The sequence below is a fragment of the Cyprinodon tularosa genome, unplaced genomic scaffold (assembly GCF_016077235.1).
Source record: "Cyprinodon tularosa strain WSP-4 unplaced genomic scaffold, ASM1607723v1 ctg243, whole genome shotgun sequence".
NCBI lineage: Eukaryota > Metazoa > Chordata > Actinopteri > Cyprinodontiformes > Cyprinodontidae > Cyprinodon > Cyprinodon tularosa.
The window spans coordinates 70,288-90,202 of record NW_024038903.1 but is presented as its reverse complement, the minus strand read 5'-3'; the positions used below and the strand labels follow the sequence as shown (position 1 = coordinate 90,202).

Sequence of the window (19,915 nt, the reverse complement as noted above, 5' to 3'; positions counted from 1 at the left end):
TGGCGACAAAACATCTGCCATAAAATGCCATTAAAATTAACAGAAGTCACAGATTAAACTGGGCGCTAAAATAAAGAATTTTAGCTGTGAGAAAAAAAAAAACTCTTTATTAATTTGTTGAATGCAGAACACAACATTTAGATGTTTGAGGAAATATAATTTTCTTTGGAACTTCACAGAGAATTTTTTTTTTTCTTAAAAAGAAAGAAAAGATCCAAATGTTAGTTTTACCAGAATTACATTTTTACATCATTTAGTTTTACTATTTTACATCAATTAAAAAAATCTGAATTGGTAGAATACCTTTAATTGAAATATGTGTTTATTCTTTAGTGGTCTTATGCTTGATTTAATTTCATTACTTATAAATACAAATAATTTATCAAAAAAGAACAGGTGTTCAGAATCAACTTGAAAAAAATATATTTTTGAATGTACTTCCAATTTAATTCAGTTTATTTACTTTACGTCAATTTCCAGAACACATCATATCAAGGTTCTTTACAGTCTGTTTGATAGAACTAGGTTATAGTCGAGCACATGCTTTACCCCCCCCCCCCCCACACACACACACACACCAAGCTTTGTCCCTCTAATGGCTGAGGAGCCTCCTTTAGTCAAAAATTATTTAAGAATAAAACCTTTTTCTAAAATATAGATGCTTACTCATTTCAAAAGAGGCCTTTTCTCTCTTTCTTTTCAGTTTTTTCTTGAATCTTCTTGTTCCAGTAAGAGTTCCTAGTCAGAACAAAAACCTTTTGTTTTGAATTTCCACTGATCTGCAAAATTTTAGTTTTTTTTTTTCCTTTTCCTGTCTGTGGTGAGAAAATAATTAAAGCCACCAGACAGCTCTGTATTATTTCTTAAAGCCAGAATCCACCTGGAGGAGGAGATGGTATCAAACGGTCCAGTCCTGCCACATCAAAGCTCTGACTGGGACTAGGGCCAGATCAGGCCAGAACCCACAGATGCTCATTAAAGAGGGGAAAAATGTGACCAACATATTTCTCTATTCTCCAACCTAGAAGATGGACATCTGAATTAACATCACTATCCAGTCCAGTTGTTTAAACTGGGTCAATGTGTGTTTCCTGTAGTTGCTGTTTATTTATTATTAAGTATCAAATAAAGGGAAATATGTACTTGATGTATATATATAAAATGTATCAAATATACCAAATTGATGATGGTAATCCCATAATCTCCTTTATTTAATATTCTGCATCTTGTCATTTTGTGCATTGGAGCGCTTTTCTTCCTCCTTGGTTCTCGGATATATAAGAAAAATAAAAATCATGTTCTAAATTCAGTCCAATCAGTCCTGAGAACAATGTTATTTCTATTTGTTTTTTATATATATATATATATATATATATATATATATATATATATATATATATATATATATATCGTATTTAAGTGTTTTGATTAAATAACTTAACATTCAAACATGATCTGTTTCAGATCAGCGTTTATGGTGCAGTAATAAGTTTTCAGCCAGAGGTTGATGAATCACTTTAATCATTTTTTCTCAGTTCTAATACCCTAAATATAACAGCCTGGTTGTAGATTAAATCCAGAGGAGAAAAGCAGCCAGAAGGATCCTGGAGGACGACGACTTTTCCACTGGAACCAACTAGTCTTCCTCTAGAATCAGCAAACTCAGCACACAGAGTTTAAAGGTTCAACCAAACGCCTCAACAAGTCTTAGTTCCACAGTTTGAACACTCCTCAAGCCTTTTAAATGGATTGCAGTGAAGTTAACAGGTTTTATATTTTATTTCAAACAAAACATGAATAATAACACAGCAGACAGAATGTATCAAAAAAATCTGTTTTTAAAACCAAAACAGTAGCACCAGCAGAAACACCATTGGAGGGAGCCTTTAGTGGCCTTGAGCGTCATGTCCCTCCCACCAACAGTATCTGTTAGAACCGTCTGCATGAAACCAGATTAAACCAGGCAGTAAAAGTAGAGCTATAAAGCAGTAGCTGCTCCTGAACCATCACACGCTTTCTCTCCAGAGTGAGCATCCTCAAAATATTCACAGCACTTTTTTCCACAGATCTGTCACAACATGTAAAAATTTTTTTTTATTTTATAAAGCAAAGTTATGTAAAACAGAGAAATCACATATTTTGCAAAGAAATCGAGCCAAGATCCAAACTGTTTCCACTGATGTCTCTAACCACCAGGATGGTTGACGACTGTCTAAACTCAGCCATCGGAACAAGTCTAATAGAGCTCCAGTGTTGCTCTGAGGAGAACCTTCTAGAAGCAGCAGCAATCCACCGATCAGGCACCGCATCCTGAAGGAGCTTCAGACTGTGAGAAGCAAAATCCTCTGGTGGTCTGATGAGACAAAGATTGGACATGTTTGGGGAAAAACGGGTGCCAGTAACACCCCTACAGTGCAGCACGGTGGTGGCACCATCATGCTATGAGAATGTTTTTCAGCAGCAGGAATTGTCAGGCTGGAGGGAAAGATGAATAAAGAGACGTGGATGAAAACCTGCTCCAGAGCGCTCTGACCTCACAAAAAACCCCCCAAAAAATCTTAAAGGAGAGGCTTTAGCTTCACTGTGGGCTGATTAGCTAATGTTATCTGCCAGGGTGTTTAGAGCAGAGAACTAGAGTAGATAAACCTCGCGCTGACGATCGATGCATTCTGGTTGGAAGGGGAACCTTGCTGCTTCTGGGATTTAGCGGTTGATGCAAATAAACTCCTCCCCCTCCCTATATCAAATGCACATGTCAGAAGAGCTTTTCTAATGTTGCTCTGCTTAAAGTCGACTCTAGAAATCGCATGTCAAATCTGATGGACGTATGAACTGGACTAACACCGAATGGATGGAAATCAGCAACTTTCTGTCCTCCCCGACAATTATTGGGGAGATTTCATTCAACCATGTACTGATCACAAATCAAAATAGATATTATAGTTAACTGGAGTTAAAGTTCAGCGTTCAGATGTTCCAGCCAACAATCTAATAAGCATTAAAGGCAAGAATTAAAAATCAACCATAATAAATGTAATGACTTCAGTTCTGTAAAAATAAGCTTAGCATATTTGTGTGTGCGCACTGATCGTAGTTCATCTTCTAAACGTAAAGAGTAGTCTACGTGGTTATGACTCCATCTGCAGCCATGTTAGTACCGGTCTGTGGTGTGTCACATGACTGTAGTGTTAAACTAAGTTGTACTGAAGCGTTTTCACGTTCACACAGTAAATATATCTATATATTAACTGAGCGGGTTGTTGTGTGATGTGGTTTTTAACAGATGTTTACTGATCACTGTAGGCATGTAGAGCATCGTTTTCTCTCCCGATTCCTGGCATTATGCTTCAAAGTGTGCAGCTCTGTATTAAAATACATAGAGCTAAAAATAGACTTATTTCACGTGCCATTATCACTAAAGGAGGCAGAGAATAACTGGACATCTGACACAGAGCAGGAGAGAGGAAGATTTAGAAAGAGTTGGAAAAGAGAGAGAAGACATGCCAGTGCTACGTTAGGCTAGCTGTCCCTTACTAGCAGAAATAAAATCTGTTTGAATGCGACGAGTGTCCAGCATAGAGTTGTAGCGGAAGAAGCTCTGTTTTATAGTGCTTCTGGACAGCTAGAGTAACTTAGAGAGATCACAGTGTCACAGTGTTTCTACACCCAAGTGGGCAGCAGCCAGTGAGGTAACTGAAAATAGAAAAAAGCTGAGAATACTTTCTGGATGCTCTGTAGGAACCTGTAAGTTCTTGTTTCTAAATTGGCTCCTAATCTGTTCATTTCCACTCATTTAATCTAATCAATTCAGAATTCTTTATTAAAGTGCTACAGAGCTGCATAAAAACCTGGAACCACGAGTTTGAAGTTTGATTTTATAAACATGCAGAAAGCTAAATTCTTAAAATGTTGAAGTAAAATCTGGAGCGAGCGGACGGGCTCAGCTGTTGGGGTGACACTTCTTCATGTGCAGCTTGAGGCTGTACTTGACCATGAAGCTCCTGGAGCAGAGCGTGCAGCTGAAGGGCCGCTCGCCCGTGTGCACGTTCAGGTGGGACCTCAGGTGGGCCGACTGCGTGAACTTCTTTCCGCACTGGTCGCAGGCGAAGGGCCTCTCGCCCGTGTGGATCCGGGTGTGGACCTCCAGGTTCTGCGCCGTGGCGTATGTCTTGTTGCAGATGGAGCAGACGAAGCGCTTCCTCTGAGGGTCATCGTCTGGTTCCCCCGCGGGGAGCTGGGACTGGCCCGGCGGGTCATTGTACAGGCCGAAGTTCAGCACGCTACCGCCGCTTTCATAATCAAAGGCGGGGCTTCTGGCGTCCGCAGAACCCGGGCCGGAGATGCCAACCAGCTTCAGCCCAAACGTATCACCCTCCATGTTCTCATTCTGACAGAACTGAGCAAAAGACATGGAGCCTTTGGTCTGCTTGGACCAGGCTGGCTCCAGGTTCATGTCCAGGTTGCTTCTGTTCGCCGTGGGCTGAGCCTCCATCAGACTGCTGCTGCTGAAAAAGACCTGCCTGCTTGGACCCGGAGGAACCAGCGAGCAGTCCTGAACCAGGTGGACATCCGGGTCCATCTGACCCGGATAGGAACAAACCGAGTCGCTGACTTTCATCTGGACGTCCTCCAGGAGCCGAGCCGAGCGGCCCGGTTCGCTCCGAGGGGAGTCCAGGCTGTAGAGGAGCGGGGTCTTCTGCGACCCCGCGGCCACTCGGGGTGTTTTCAGCACCAGCTGCTCAGAGGACGACGTGTCAGAGTCTTCATAGACGCGACTGCGGCGTCGCCTTCTCCTGATCATGGGAACCTCTTTGCTTGCAGCAGACGCCCCCCCATCAAGGTGCTTCCTCTCTGCTGAAAGATAAACACAGAGCTGTAAGGACCTGCTGGATGGATCCTGGAACCAGATTTATTTCCTGGAGGAAAGTTTAGACAGAAACAGATCCTCTGTTTGTACTGATGGAGCCACGGTTAGTGGCGGACTCCCTAAGTTTATAAAGACACGTTTCCTGTGGTTTTCTTCAATGTTTTAAGTTATTTCTTTTTAGGTGGACTATAATGATTATTGGGAGGACAGGTAAACGATCCCCGCAGTCCTGAGAGCTCCACTTCTGTTCTGCTGATTAGTCATCACAGCATCAGAAGAGCAGATCTAACTTTAGAACACTGAAGGAAACCATGGCTCATGTTAAACCCGAGTTACAGTACGCTACCAGTGGCGCTGCTAAGCGGCAGTAGGCAGATCAAATGTGACTTTAGTACATCTATCTCTCAGAGATGTACTGATCCAGTTTCCCCCACCCAATCCAATCCGATACTGAACTCTGGGCTGAAAGAATCGACCCACAGCCGAGACCGATGCAATCCTGCCGCTGAAGGAATGAAGGATGCCGGATTTCTTTGTGCCAGACACGTAAACAGATGTGCAGCCTTTAAATTAAAACACATCTGCTCCACTTCTTCTCTCTTTGCTCCCTTGCTTAACTGCATGAAAACGAAGCACACGGACCCGCCAATCAAAGGCAGGCCTTTCTAATCCAATCAAAGTAATTCCTGGTAATACTGCATTCAGATGGATGAAAGGAACCAATCTCCACCAGTAAATCAACAATACTACACCTACGGTGGTAGAGATTAGGAAACAACATCAGACTGTTAGAAATTAAACACTATAGGATTCTATATTAAAGCATTCCTAAAGAACTTTCAGTTTTGGCCGATTTTGGCTCCCCCCACTGGTAAAAAGCTGTATTGTTCTGGCTGAAGGAAGACAGCCTTTCCCATGAGGACCAGCTTGGTAAAATAGCGACGAGAAAATGAATCTAACTGTGGGGAAGCAATGTCATATGAGGATGTTGAAAATAAGAAACATTGAACTTTGGTTTTGTACCGTATTCCTGCACCGCCGCAGGAGTACAGAAACAGAGCTACTAAATTATTATTGACCTTTTAAATATATGTTAATATAGAACACTGAAGTGTTTATTTGATTACAGTGTTTTTCTTAAATCTTGTCACACAGGAGGTGCAGTATTTTGATTTACAGGTTGATTTTATTATTTTGTTTTATTTTTTTAAATGCATCTAAATGTAGTATTGGTAAGGGTTGCTTTGATTGGATGAAAAAGGCCCGTCTTCTATTGGCTGGTTGATGAGGTTAATTTACATACAGAAAAACAAGTTGTGAGGTCAGAGAGCTGAGATAATAGCTGTAAAGGATTGAGTTTGTCAGAGTTTAGAATCTCGTTATAAGGGAAGGGTTGTGAGTCTAGATCCTGCACACCGATCTCTCAGCCGACTGAGGTGGGTGGCACAGAAAAGCGCAATAATGTACCTGCTTCCTTCCCATGTGAGTGAAGGCATCAGGCTTGACATAAACAGCTACTGTGCCTGATGGCGTCACTGACACCACAAACGTAGAACTGAATAACTAGATCGCTGTGCCTGAGTTTCTGTAATGGTAAAAAAAAACTTCTGACTGGATCAGAATGCCAGATCAGCGTTAATTATCCGACCGGTATCAGAAAGGTGCCTTTCTGCTATCGCTACAGACCGCTACGGTGGCTCATTAAGTCCAAAAAGGCATGTTTTCTGTATTTGGGTCAGATCACCTCCTTAGAAAGAGGCTCGGTTGATTGGGTCCAGACCGGGGTTCACTGGGGTTCATCATCAACTAAAAAAGTCTGGACCAAAAGGGCAAAGAAATTCTGGTCCATTTAGCATCCATACATAAAAAAACCCTGAATGTTCAGGATCCATTGATAAATTCTTCCTTTCTACCAGGACTGCTTTCTTCCCTAAAAATTTGATTTTTATTGCCATCAGGAGTGAAAGACTGGCCTGATTGATTGCCCCCCTCCCCCAGTCAACAGCATCTCACTGACAGGCAGAGGAAGGACTGAACAGTCAGAGTTCCAATCAGAGCTACGGATGTTAAAAGAGGTTTCCCTGCTCACCGTCTTCTATGCTGTCGTATCCGTCTGAGTCTTCATCTTTGATCAGCACCACGTCTGGAACCTGGAGACGCCACAACATTCATCAACAGACACAGGATCAGGCTTATAAAACAGCGAAACATGCAGCCATGCAGGAGAGCAGTTTAAATCCAGGATAAAACACAGAGAACGTCAGCCATTCTTCTTCTAATCACCTCATCCATTAAAGCGTCGCTTTGCCTTCCCTCAGATTAGGAGCTAATTAACTTGAGAAGCAGCTTTTCTGCCTGCAGCTTCCACCAGAGAGGGAATAATCATTGGCTTCATCTCCACACCAACATGTCTGCATGAGCAGATTCTCAGCCCAGATAAGGAGAAGAATATTAACATCAGACCTAAACGAGACCTTCAGAGCTGTCTGAGGATGCTGTGGGTGATTAGGGAGCTGATAACCGAACCCTAATAACATAAACGCTGCCGTTCATCAGGGTCGCTTCTCTATTACAACTGCTGGCTTCTGACTGTAAACCGCTGCTGAGTTTAGGGTTCATTTTTTATTTTTACTTTAACTAAACAAACAAAATGTGGTTTCTATTTTAAGGGGGTTGGCTACCATCTAAAACACTCATTTTTGTTGAATGTTAGCAGCAGGTTGGTTTGGGTGCAAAAATAAATCTCTTCTGTCTGCTTAGCTTTTTTAAGCCAAATAATAATAATAGTGATGGTAATAATTAATGTGTTGTGAGGCTATTGTTCTTTAAATGGGACTTTCCAGTCACAAACACAGAATTATCCACCTGCTCAGCAAGAAGAGTCGCTCTCTGTTGTCCTAAAAGGCACTAGAATCAGTTTCCATATGTCATGCCATCCAGCTGCAGGACGTAATTCTGAATCCCTACCATTATTTTTCCTGTTGTCTTTCAAAGCAGTGTGGAGAAATACTTAGATATACGAAGGGGATTTTTTTCATGTAGGGATTTTAAGAGTAACAACTTCTATGGGAAGACATAAAGAAAAATACATAGTAGTAATGAAAGAAAGAAAGCAATGTAGAGACAAACAAAGAGCAGTATGAAGGACCAACTCTGCCATATTTAAAAATAAATACAGAAATAAATAAATGCTCAATAAATGTATAAGCATACAATTAATTGCCAACAAAAAAGTGAGACATAAATGTATATAACTCTTAATTAGCTTCTTTATTTATTTGCCTTTGTAATATTTACCTTATTTATTTTTCTGTCCTTTATAATCTTCAACTTTATTTTTTAATTACTTATATTTTTAAGTATTTATTTATGTGCATGTTATAATATTTTTGTCTGTTTTATTCTTCCTTTGTATTTTTTCACCTTAGTTATTTCTTCACCGCTGTTCATTTCTCTCTGCCCTTTTTACATTTCTGCCTGTCATATTAACATTTCTGTATGCATTTCTATCTCATTATGCAAATGAGGAGGGGGTGTGTCCTAGAGAGTCAACTTCTGCTCATTGGTTGGCTTGGCGGCCCGTCTTCTTAACTCGCAGAGCTCAGAGTACTAAGTTAAATGTTCTCTTTTCTGTTGCTGTTGTTCAATAAAAGTACGTTTTAAGATCATTTGAGGTGAGAACCTTATACTTTAAAGCATCACCATATGGCCCATTCACAGATTTAATGCGTAATTTAAAAGAAAATGTGACGAACTTGAGAGGACCGCGGCAACCAGCGGAGCTCTGAAGCTGACGGCAGCCAGGTCTAACCACAGCCCATCTGCAGCGGCCCTCTCTCGGCATAGCCGTGTGTGAAGCGTGTTGGTCAACATTTTACTACATCGGTCGAATCTACAGGAGGAGAGTCTGATGTCGAGTCTGAAGTCATTAGAACTTGAGTAGGGACTTTGCCAAACTTTGCCAAATACAACAAAAAATCGCCATCATAGCCTGGCTATAGACCTGGCTGCCGTCAGCTTCGGAGCTCCGCTGGTTGCCACGGTCCTCTCAAGTTCGTCACATTTTCTTTTAAATTACGCATTAAATCTGTGAATGGGCCATATGGTGATGCTTAAAAGTATAAGGTTCTCGCCTCAAATGATCTTAAAACGTACTTTAAATGTAAAAAGGGCAGAGAGAAATAAACAGCGGCGAAGAAATAACTAAGGTAAAAAAATACAAAGGAAGAATAAAACAGACAAAAATATTATAACATGGACAGAAAAATAAATAAGGTAAATATTACAAAGGCAAATAAATAAAGAAGCTAATTAAGAGTTATATACATTTATGTCTCACTTTATAATTTAATTTCTACTTACATTTATTTGTTTATTGTATTTTTGTTGCCAATTAATTGTATGCTTATACATTTATTGAGCATTTATTTATTTCTGTATTTATTTTTAAATATGGCAGAGTTGGTCCTTGTGGAGGTTCCTCCATCTTTTCTTCAGTAGTTGAAGGACTGGCTGAGTGGAGAGGACTGGTTGGAAGGCAAACCAGGAAGTGGGACATACCATCAGGCTGCTGGAAGCAGGGGACTGGATATTAGTCTGCTTCTCTCTCTCCACTTATGGCATAATTGTTAAAACATTTTTGGCGTTATGTTGTTTTCTTTTGATAGTTGTGTTATAGTCAAAAGGTGTTAGTTTGAATTAGTTATTTATGTTTATGCATTGTTTGTCTTTGTCTCATCTCCCACCCCTCCTCGTTTGTGTAGGCTAGCCTTTGTGTATAAATTCCCCTGTGTGTTCATTGTGAAGTCAGTTTTTTTTGGTTTGTTATCCTGAGTTAGGTATGCCTTAGTTTATTTCATTTGGGTACATTTTGTTATATTTTTTTGAGGTTTGATGTAAGCCCTTCTTTTGTGAAGATTATTTTTGGAAAATAAATAGAGAATACTTTTTATATGCCTTTGTCCTTGTGCCTTACTGGACGGACCACCACAGTTGGTGTCAGAAGTGGGATACTCCAGTTAAGGACAAAGGTATATTTATTGATCCTTTTTTTTTTTTTTTTTTTTTTTTTTAAACAAAAGAAGAAAAACCCTAAACCATGAGAGGAGCCAGAGGTGGTAAAGGCAAGTCAGCCCCATCAGACAAGCAAGACCAAACAGAGCATGAGGGGTGTGGTGCAGCTGGTGAAGAGGACAACGACGGGAGAGAAACAACCATATCTGACTTGGCAGGGATCCTTCAGGCCCACATTGGACAGCAGAAAGCTCGAGAAGCACAGTGGGAGGAAGAAATGGCACGCCAAGATCACAGGTATAAGGCTCTCCAACACCAGTTCAGGTTATTTCAAGAGGAGCTTCAGGCCCAGTCTTCTGCAGGCCTGAGGCCTTTTGTGCAAGACCACGCCCCCTCCTCTGCAGGATAGAGGCCTACTGATGTGGATGGTTCACCAACAGAACCGGCACTGTCTGCTGTTAAACCAGGTGATTCAGTCTCTACACATTTTTATAAAGAACCAAAGCTGCAAAAGCTAAGTGATGATGATGACGTTGAGCATTTCCTTATTACTTTTGAGAGGATTGCTCGTGTTTGCCGATGGCCAAAAAGTGACTGGGCATTTCAGTTGATTCCACTGTTGACGGGTAAAGCCAGGAGTGCCTATGTACATATGGATATGGATGAATCAATGGACTATGATAATGTTAAAGCTGCTATTTTACAGAAATATGAAATTAACAGCGAGACGTATCGGCAGAGCTTCCGTTCTCTTCACGTGGAACCAAATGAGTCCCCCAAGGAGCTTTATGTGAGACTTAAGGAACTGTATAATAAGTGGGTTCAACCACGAGGTAAGACTGTTGAAGAGATAAATGACGTCATAATTCATTAACAGTACTTCCGAATGTTGTCTCCAGAACTCCAAGTTTGGATTAAGGAACGGAACCCAAAAGATGCAGCGGAGGCAGTTTCCCTGGCAGATGCTTTTGTGGCAGCCCGTAGGAAGACTCAACCATGGGCTTTTAGAGCTGCAAAAAGGGACTTTATCCCAAGTCCAGGTAACACCAATCAAACGGGAAATGTGAGTAAGCAGTTTGGAAAAGAAAAATGTTTTTCCCCCAGTCAAACAAAATCCTTTAAAAAGCCCATCTGCTATTTGTGTGGGCAGGAGGGACACACAAAGCCCATGTGTGCTCAAAATCCTTCAAAACTCTCTCAGATGTGTTTTTCACCCAGAGAGAACAAAGTGTTGAACAGGAAAAACCAGCCACTCATGGAGACTACTGTGGAAATAGATGGGCAGAAGGTGAAAGCCCTGATTGACACAGGAAGCAATCAGACATTGGTGCAACGCAGGCATGTTGCACCACATAGCATTTGCACCTCAGAAACAATACCCATCTGCTGTGTTCATGGGGATGAGAAAAACTATCCAACAGCAGACATTTATATGAGGGTGCAAGGACATGTTTACCTTTTAAATGTGGGTGTTGTGGATGAATTACCTTTTCCTGTTGTTCTGGGAAATGATCTTCCAGTTCTCACAGACCTAATTAATGCTTCTAAAAGTTGCAATCTTGTGCTGACACGCTCCCAGGTAAAGGCCTCTGGGGAAGATGAGCCCAGTCTAAGGCCCCGTCCACACGAAGACGAACCCTGGCCTAAACGCACAAATTTTTCACCAAACCAGCCTCTCATCCACACGAAGCCGGCGCTTCGGGGGTCTGTAAACGATCTTTTTTTTATTCAGCCTTCAGAGTGGGAAGATTCTGAAACGCCGTTTTCGCGTTTCCATCTTTACGCCCTAACCGCATATTTTTTTTTACACGCATGCGTCATAGCGTCGCCTCTACACACACATGCGCGACCAGTATCACAACAACAATGGCGCCGTTGCTAATGCTACTCACCCTGCTGTCGGGCTTACAACAGAATCTTCTTCTTCTGGAATATCTCCAGGAAGAACAGAGCAATATCGACGACATAGTTCAGCACCTGAATTTCCCTTAACCACGAAAATGGACCCGCAGGGCAACCATGTATAAATATTAGTGCACATGCCCAACATTTCGTCGCTTATTTTTGCTTTGGCACCACAGCGCCACTTACAGGCCTGGCATACATTTTGCAGCGTTTTCATGCATTCGTGTGGACGCTCACATTTATTTTACGTCTCCGTCTTTACGACAAACGTTTTGGAAAATATCAGCGTTTCGTGTTCGTTTTGACTTCGTGTGGACGGGGCCTAAGAGCCTTACCATTTTATGGGGCTGAGATTGAAGAGTGTCAAACTAAAGAACAAAAGTCTCGTGCACAGCGCAAGCGAGAAAAATTCAAACATACCACAGCCTCTCCTATGTTACCTGAACCTGAAGTACAGTTAGACGTTGAAATTCCTGAGGATATCCGTGAGCTGCAGCGCCAGGATAAAAGTCTAGCTGACCTTATTAAGAGAGCTGAGGAAGGTGGAACTGCAGAGGAATTTCACATGCAAAGTGACATCCTCTATAGGAGACGTGAAGGAGTACAACAGCTTGTATTACCCAGAAAAGCCAGAGAAACAGTGTTAACTTTGGGCCATTCAATTCCCTGGGCTGGCCACTTGGGGAAGCATAAAACGATAGCCCGAATACAACAATGGTTTTACTGGCCTGGATTACAGAAAGATGTTGCCAGTTTTTGCAGGAGTTGTCCTCAGTGTCAAAAAACATCCACCAGATTTGCAGCAAGAGCTCCTCTTCAGCCTCTTCCTGTTATAAATACACCATTTGAACGTTTGGGCATGGATGTTGTGGGTCCAGTGGAGAAGAGCAAATCAGGTAACCGGTTCATGTTGGTTATCACGGATTATGCAACAAAGTATCCAGAAGTGTTCCCCCTGAAATCTGTCAAGGCTAAAACTGTTGCTTTTTGCCTGGTTCAGTTTTTTTCACGAGTGGGATTTCCCAAAGAAATATTGACTGATCAAGGAACAAATTTTATGTCCAAATTACTGAAGGATGTGTATAAACTGATTGGCATTAAGGGATTGAGAACCACCCCATATCACCCGCAAACAGATGGACTCACAGAGAGGTTTAATCAGACTCTTAAGAACATGCTTCGTAAGTTCATCAATGAAGCTGGGTCTGATTGGGATCAGTGGCTCCCTTACCTCTTATTTGCATATCGGGAGGTACCCCAAGCCTCTACCGGGTTTTCCCCCTTTGAGTTGCTTTTTGGGCATGAGGTGCGAGGTCCACTGGCCCTTTTGAAGGAAAGGTGGGAGGGGGAGAAACCTGAAAAAGAACCTGTCAATATGATTTCTTATGTCCTCCAGATGAGAGAAAAGTTGGAAAAGATGACCTCATTGGCTCAGGAACATATGCGTGTCTCCCAGCAGAAGCAAAAAACCTGGTATGATCAAACTGCCCGTGAGAGGAGTTTTGAACCAGGTCAAAAGGTATTGGTACTGCTACCTACCGATGACAGTAAGTTTCTGGCTCAGTGGCAAGGTCCATATGAGATTGTTCAAAAACTGGGACCCACCACCTACAAGATCTGTACTCCTGATCAGAGACGCAGTACAAGAGTTTTGCACATTAACCTGCTAAAGGAGTGGGTCTCAAGGCCTGAGGGGAAGCAAGATGTATTTTTCATCAGAAATGTATCTGATGAGGAGGTGGAGGAACAGTACCTGCCGCTCCCATCAGCCTCTACTCTTGACCTCAGTCATCTTTCCCCAGAGCAGCAGTTGCAGGTGAGAGCTCTTTGTAACATCAATGTGTTTCATGATAATCCTGGAAGAACTGATTATATTACAGGTGCTGGTCATAAAATTAGAATATCATGAAAAAGTAGATTGATTTCAGTAATTCCATTTAAAAAGTGAAACTTGTATATTATATTCATACATTACATACAAACTCATATATTTCAGATGTTTATTTTGTTTAATTTTGATGATTACAAATGACAACAAATGAAAATCTCAAATTCATCATATCAGAAAATTAGAATATTGTGAAAAGGTTCAAAATTGATGGCCCCTGGTGCCACACTCTAATCAGCTAATTAACTCAAACCACCTGCAAAAGCCTTTAAATGGTCTTTCAGTCTAGTTCTATAGGCTACACAATCATGGGGAAGACTGCTGACTTGACAGTTGTCCAAAAGACGACCATCGACACCTTGCACAAGGAGGGCAAGACACAGAAGGTCATCGCTAAAGAGGCTGGCTGTTCACAGAGCTCAGTGTCCAAGCACATTAATAGAGAGGCGAAGGGAAGGAAAAGATGTGGTCGAAAAAAGTGTACAAGCAAGAGAGATAACCGCACCCTGGAGAGGATTGTGAAACAAAACCCATTCAAAAATGTGGGGGAGATTCACAAAGAGTGGACTGCAGCTGGAGTGAGTGCTTCAAGAACCACCACACACAGACGTATGAAAGACATGGGTTTCTGCTGTCGCATTCCTTGTGTCAAGCCACTCTTGAACCACAGACAGCGTCAGAAGCGTCTTGCCTGGGCTAAAGAGAAACAGGACTGGACTGCTGGTGAGTGGTCCAAAGTCATGTTCTCTGATGAAAGTAAATTTTGCATTTCCTTTGGAAATCAAGGTCCCAGAGTCTGGAGGAAAAGAAGAGAGGCACTTCATCCACGTTGCTTGAAGTCCAGTGTAAAGTTTCCACAGTCAGTGATGGTTTGGGGTGCCATGTCATCTGCTGGTGTTGGTCCATTGTGTTTTCTGAGGTCCAGGGTCAACGCAGCCACATACCAGGAAGTTTTAGAGCACTTCATGCTTCCTGCAGCTGACCAACTTTTTGGAGATGCAGATTTCATTTTCCAACAGGACTTGGCACCTGCACACAGTGCCAAAGCTACCAGTACCTGGTTGAAGGACCATGGTATCCCTGTTCTTAATTGGCCAGCAAACTCTCCTGACCTTAACCCCATAGAAAATCTATGGGGTATTGTGAAGAAGAAGATGCAATACACCAGACCCAACAATTCAGAAGAGCTAAAAGCCACTATTAGAGCAACCTGGGCTATCATAACACCTGAGCAGTGCCACAGACTGATCGACTCCATGCCACGCCGCATTGCTGCAGTAATACAGGCCAAAGGAGGCCCAACTAAATACTGAGTGCTGTACATGCTCATACTTTTCATGTTCATACTTTTCAGTTGGCCAACATTTCTATAAATCCTTTGTTTTTATTGGTCTTCAGTAATATTCTAATTTTCTGATATGATGAATTTGAGATTTTCATTTGTTGTCATTTGTAATCATCAAAATTAAACAAAATAAACATCTGAAATATATGAGTTTGTATGTAATGTATGAATATAATATACAAGTTTCACTTTTTAAATGGAATTACTGAAATCAATCTACTTTTTCATGATATTCTAATTTTATGACCAGCACCTGTAAACATGATATTCACCTGAAAGAAAATGCAGTTGTGAAACGAAGAAGCTACCGGATCCCTGAGCGTCTCCTTGGCCCTTTAAAAGAAGAGATTGAATTAATGCTGTCTCTGGGCATCATTGAGACTTCATACAGTGACTGGTGTAATCCTGTTGTCCTCGTTCCAAAAAAGGACGGCACCATGAGGTTCTGTATAGACTTCCGCTATTTAAATTCTGTTTCCAAATTTGATTCGTATCCAACTCCCCGTATTGATGACTTGATTTGCTGTCTTGGAAGAGCAAAATATCTGACCACCATTGATCTCTCTAAGGGTTATTGGCAGGTTCCCCTTACCACCAGGTCTTGTGAGCTGACCGCCTTCCGGACACCTTGGGGTCTCTATCAGTTCACCGTCATGCCTTTTGGGCTTCATGGAGCACCTGCGACCTTTCAGAGACTTATGGATAAGGTACTGGATGGTTTTTCAGACTTTGCATCTGCCTATTTGGATGATATTGTCATCTACAGTAACAGCTGGGAGGACCATCTGCAACATCTCAAGGCTGTTTTTGAGTCTCTTAATGCTGCAGGTCTCACTGTTAATGCAACTAAATGCACCGTTGCCAAGACAGAAGTTCAATATCTCGGACACATTATTGGCAATGGAGTCATCAAACCACAGATCCAGAAGGTTCAAGCAATTCAGTCATGTCCTCTGCCGCAAACCAGGACACAGCTGAAATCCTTCCTTGGGATGTCAGGTTGGTACCATAAGTTCATTCCAAACTTTTCTGCCAGAGCTGCTGTGCTTACAGATATGACCAGTCCCAAGAAACCCAATCAGCTACAGTGGTCGGAGGAGGCAGAGAGAGCATTTAAGGACATCCAAGGCGCCTTGAGTGGACCTCCAACATTACACTGTCCTGATTTTGACCGGCCATTTATTCTGCAAACTGATGCATCTGGGCGTGGGCTGGGAGCAGTGCTTCTTCAAGGGCCTCCAGGGGAGCGCCATCCTATTGCTTTTATAAGCAGAAAGCTCTACCCAAGAGAAACTCGATACTCCACCATAGAAAAGGAGTGCCTAGCTGTGAAGTGGGCCTTGGATTCACTCAAATATTATCTGTTGGGGACACGGTTCATCCTAGAAATGGATCACAAGGCTCTGAAATGGCTTGAAAGGATGAAAGACTCAAACAGCAGGATAACCCGCTGGTACCTGGCGATGCAACCGTTTCAGTTTGATGTCCATCACATCCCTGGGAAGCTGAACACTACTGCCGACTACCTGTCACGCTGGCCCATGGAGCTTCCAGAAGAGGGGGAGTGTGTGGAGGTTCCTCCATCTTTTCTTCAGTAGTTGAAGGACTGGCTGAGTGGAGAGGACTGGTTGGAAGGCAAACCAGGAAGTGGGACATACCATCAGGCTGCTGGAAGCAGGGGACTGGATATTAGTCTGCTTCTCTCTCTCCACTTATGGCATAATTGTTAAAACATTTTTGGCGTTATGTTGTTTTCTTTTGATAGTTGTGTTATAGTCAAAAGGTGTTAGTTTGAATTAGTTATTTATGTTTATGCATTGTTTGTCTCTGTCTCATCTCCCACCCCTCCTCGTTTGTGTAGGCTAGCCTTTGTGTATAAATTCCCCTGTGTGTTCATTGTGAAGTCAGTTTTTTTTTTGGTTTGTTATCCTGAGTTAGGTATGCCTTAGTTTATTTCATTTGGGTACATTTTGTTATATTTTTTTGAGGTTTGATGTAAGCCCTTCTTTTGTGAAGATTATTTTTGGAAAATAAATAGAGAATACTTTTTATATGCCTTTGTCCTTGTGTCTTACTGGACGGACCACCACAGTCCTCCATAGAGCAGAAAGGGAGAGAAATATAAAAAAGCACCAGCTAGTGATGGAGTAAGTGCTTTAAATTAGTGCAGCAGCTTAGCTTAGCTTCTCTCCCTCTGCTGCAGCTCCAGGCAGCCTGAACACAGCTGGCAGTGACAGAGAAAGAGAGGGGGGCGGTGTTACGGATCCACTCGCTCCTCGCTCAGGAGGACAGAGTTCAGCGCTTTTATGTGTTATCTCCAAAGTCTCCATTAACAGAAAAAAGTCACTTGATTTGGCACATTTTAAAAATAAAAGTGCTAGAGATGTCTGAAAAGTTGTTAAATGACAGCGACAAAAGGAAATCTTTATGGCAACTGTGACATCTCCTAACCTAAAATATTTACCATTTGGTTTTAAGGAAATTTCTCCCCTTTCTTATTTTCTTTTATAAAAAAAACTAGTGGACATCTTTCTAAAATCAAGGACTTATTTTAGGAGCAAAACGCGAATGGAAAGGGTGAAATCAATCAGTACTTGCATGCCTGCTCTGTTTTTCCTTTCCTACTCACACCAATCTACTCTTAGGTAAAAATGCGATTAAAATTCTCGCACTGTGAGCAGGAAAAAAAAAAAGCAATCAGCTGAAAGCCCAGAGAGAGACTAATGGATCTCCATCAGTCAGAGCTGACATCCATGGTAATACTGACCAATCTATTATAAATATTAAAACAAAATAAATATTAAATCACAAAATAACACTAATTTTGCTGGGTGAACCGTAAAACATTAAAGACTTTATATTATTTATTAAACATTAGCAAAGCTGACCTGTGTGATAAATTAGTGTGTGATTAACTAAAGCGAAATGATGATCAAGAGGTTAAACAGCTGCATACCCAGGATGATCCTAGATTATTTTAAATACTGTTTGAAATAAAAATCATTTGTCATATTAGTACTCTAAAATTAAATTATTACATACTGTTCAATAAAAGATGTGTTTTTAATTAAGACTATTTAAAGTCCTTCACTAGAGGCATGTTTATCAAACACTGCCGCCACCTACTAGTTTGTGACATCATGGTGTGGTATCGGCTGTTGATCAAGTCTTGCTGTATCTGGTGTTTGTCACAAAGCACTATTATCCAAATCATCTTGAAAACATTCTTTCTTCCAAATGTTGGCTACATATTACATGTTTTTTTCTCTGGCCAGAAGTTTGATGGTAAACCCTCCCCCTTCAAATTGGCAATCTAACGACCGAGACCGCAGTAACCTGTCCGTGGAGGATCATGAATCGGAAAGGTGAAATAACTGATTTTTTTCCCCGCTTTTACCCGATGAATGATTATGATCCCAAATATCAGTGGTGAAGTCCTCACGAAATCTTCAATAATTGTTGTTGGTTGCAGATGTGTCTAGTAGCTCCCATTGATTTTGCTTGTAAAGCGGGGAGAATGGCGCTCGGCTTACTGTACTGTGATGTCACTGCCGGAAGATGCCAGGAGTAAGGTGTTACTATATTTGGGCAAATATAAATATAAATTCATTAAATCCAAGCTAACGTATTATTTTTAGGTAGGCTATAGATAATGATCCATTGATCATTCCTTGGTGCTTGCTTTTCCCTTTAAATAAAGGATAAAAGATAACATAACTATTACTGTTAAACTTCTGAGTTAATATGATAATGGCAGTCTCGTCAATCTGGATTATTATTCCATGGGTTTTATACTGGATGAAAGAGAATAATCCTACCAAAAAAAAAAAAATTGGAATATAGAAAGCAGGCTGGTTGGGCCACCTATTAATCTGCTCAGGGCCTCATAGACCTTTTGATCGCCCCTGGGAATCACATAAAATAACCAAGCTGATAAATTCCAGTTTCTCTACATCAGTTAAATGATTTCAATCAAGCTCTGGTTCCTGCGGTCCCAGATCTGGTCTGTTACCTCCTCCAGCTCCACCGCGGCTCCTCCGGGTCCAGAAGCGGCTTCCCCGCTGTCCCTGTCCCGCTGTCCCTGCGGTGTTTCTGCCCGGGCAGCGGCCTTTGTCCCTCCGGTTCCCTCCTCCGGAGCCGCCGCCTTGCTCTCTCCGCCCCTGGCCACGATGGACTCTATGAGGTGCAGCTTCTTCTTCAGGTCCTGGTTCTCCTTGTGACTCCGGCTGATCTCCAGCTGCAGAGCACAGTAGCCCTCCTCCACCAGCTCGCAGATCTCCACCAGCGCCGCCTTGGTCAGCGCTCCCAGGATGACGGACAGCTGCTCCTGGAGCGCTTTGCTGCTCAGAACCGACATCCCGACGCTCCAACAGAACCGCGACCGAACAGAACCAGCTCCTGAGCGAACTCACGAACCCAAAACGACCTTAGAAACCATCCGAGACAACGAGGACAGGCCACTCTCCACGTTTGGACTACATAAAATGTCGAAGACTACAAAGAGAGACGCATGTTTTGCCTTCTAAGCCGCGTCACTTCCGGATAGTTTCTATTTCAAAATAAAATGAATGTTTCAAATTAAACTATTTTGATAAAAATAACAAGAACAAGATAAGTAAACTCTATCAAAACACAAACAATAAAATGGTAATCTGCCTGATTAAACTCACCATGATAGCCAAGAACAGGAAACTTAATTCAGCGAACATTTATTCTGTATTTTTAAGCTGTTGTAGCTGTTTTAATTGTCTCCTTCATATTTGTATTTTTCATTATAAAATGCTTACTGTTTTGTTTTTTTTGTGTTTTAGGTAGACAACGTTAAGATCTGTCCAGGGATAAAAGGTGAAAAATAGTCTTTTGACTATTTGTTGTGTATTTGAAGGAATGTTTTTTA

The 19,915-nt window shown here is 41.8% G+C and overlaps 1 protein-coding gene across 2 annotated transcripts; it reads right to left on the bottom strand.

Annotated features, from left to right (window-relative positions):
• Positions 1-1,503: 1,503 nt before the first annotated feature.
• On the bottom strand, positions 1,504-19,554 carry LOC119785189 (zinc finger and SCAN domain-containing protein 5B-like). 2 transcript variants are annotated; one of them, XM_038287658.1, is made up of 3 exons: positions 19,031-19,554; positions 6,957-7,017; positions 1,504-4,854 (listed from the first exon to the last, which is right to left on the bottom strand). In XM_038287658.1, exons 1-3 carry the CDS (start codon positions 19,373-19,375, stop codon positions 3,941-3,943), a joined length of 1,320 nt encoding a protein of 439 aa, XP_038143586.1. In that variant the 5' UTR covers positions 19,376-19,554; the 3' UTR covers positions 1,504-3,940. The 2 variants fall into 2 exon arrangements, with proteins under 2 accessions (XP_038143586.1, XP_038143587.1); XM_038287659.1 differs by having other exon boundaries at positions 1,504-4,851.
• Positions 19,555-19,915: the final 361 nt, after the last annotated feature.

What these genes read in the sequence shown, in the direction of transcription:
- LOC119785189 (XM_038287658.1), bottom strand. Translation starts at nt 19,375, where the DNA reads ATGTCGGTTCTGAGCAGCAAAGCGCTCCAGGAGCAGCTGTCCGTCATC. An exon ending in CCGCGGTGGAGCTGGAGGAG is followed by an intron (nt 7,018 to 19,030) that starts GTAACAGACCAG and finishes TGGCGTCTCCAG; the next exon opens with GTTCCAGACGTGGTGCTGAT. An exon ending in ATACGACAGCATAGAAGACG is followed by an intron (nt 4,855 to 6,956) that starts GTGAGCAGGGAA and finishes TTTATCTTTCAG; the next exon opens with CAGAGAGGAAGCACCTTGAT.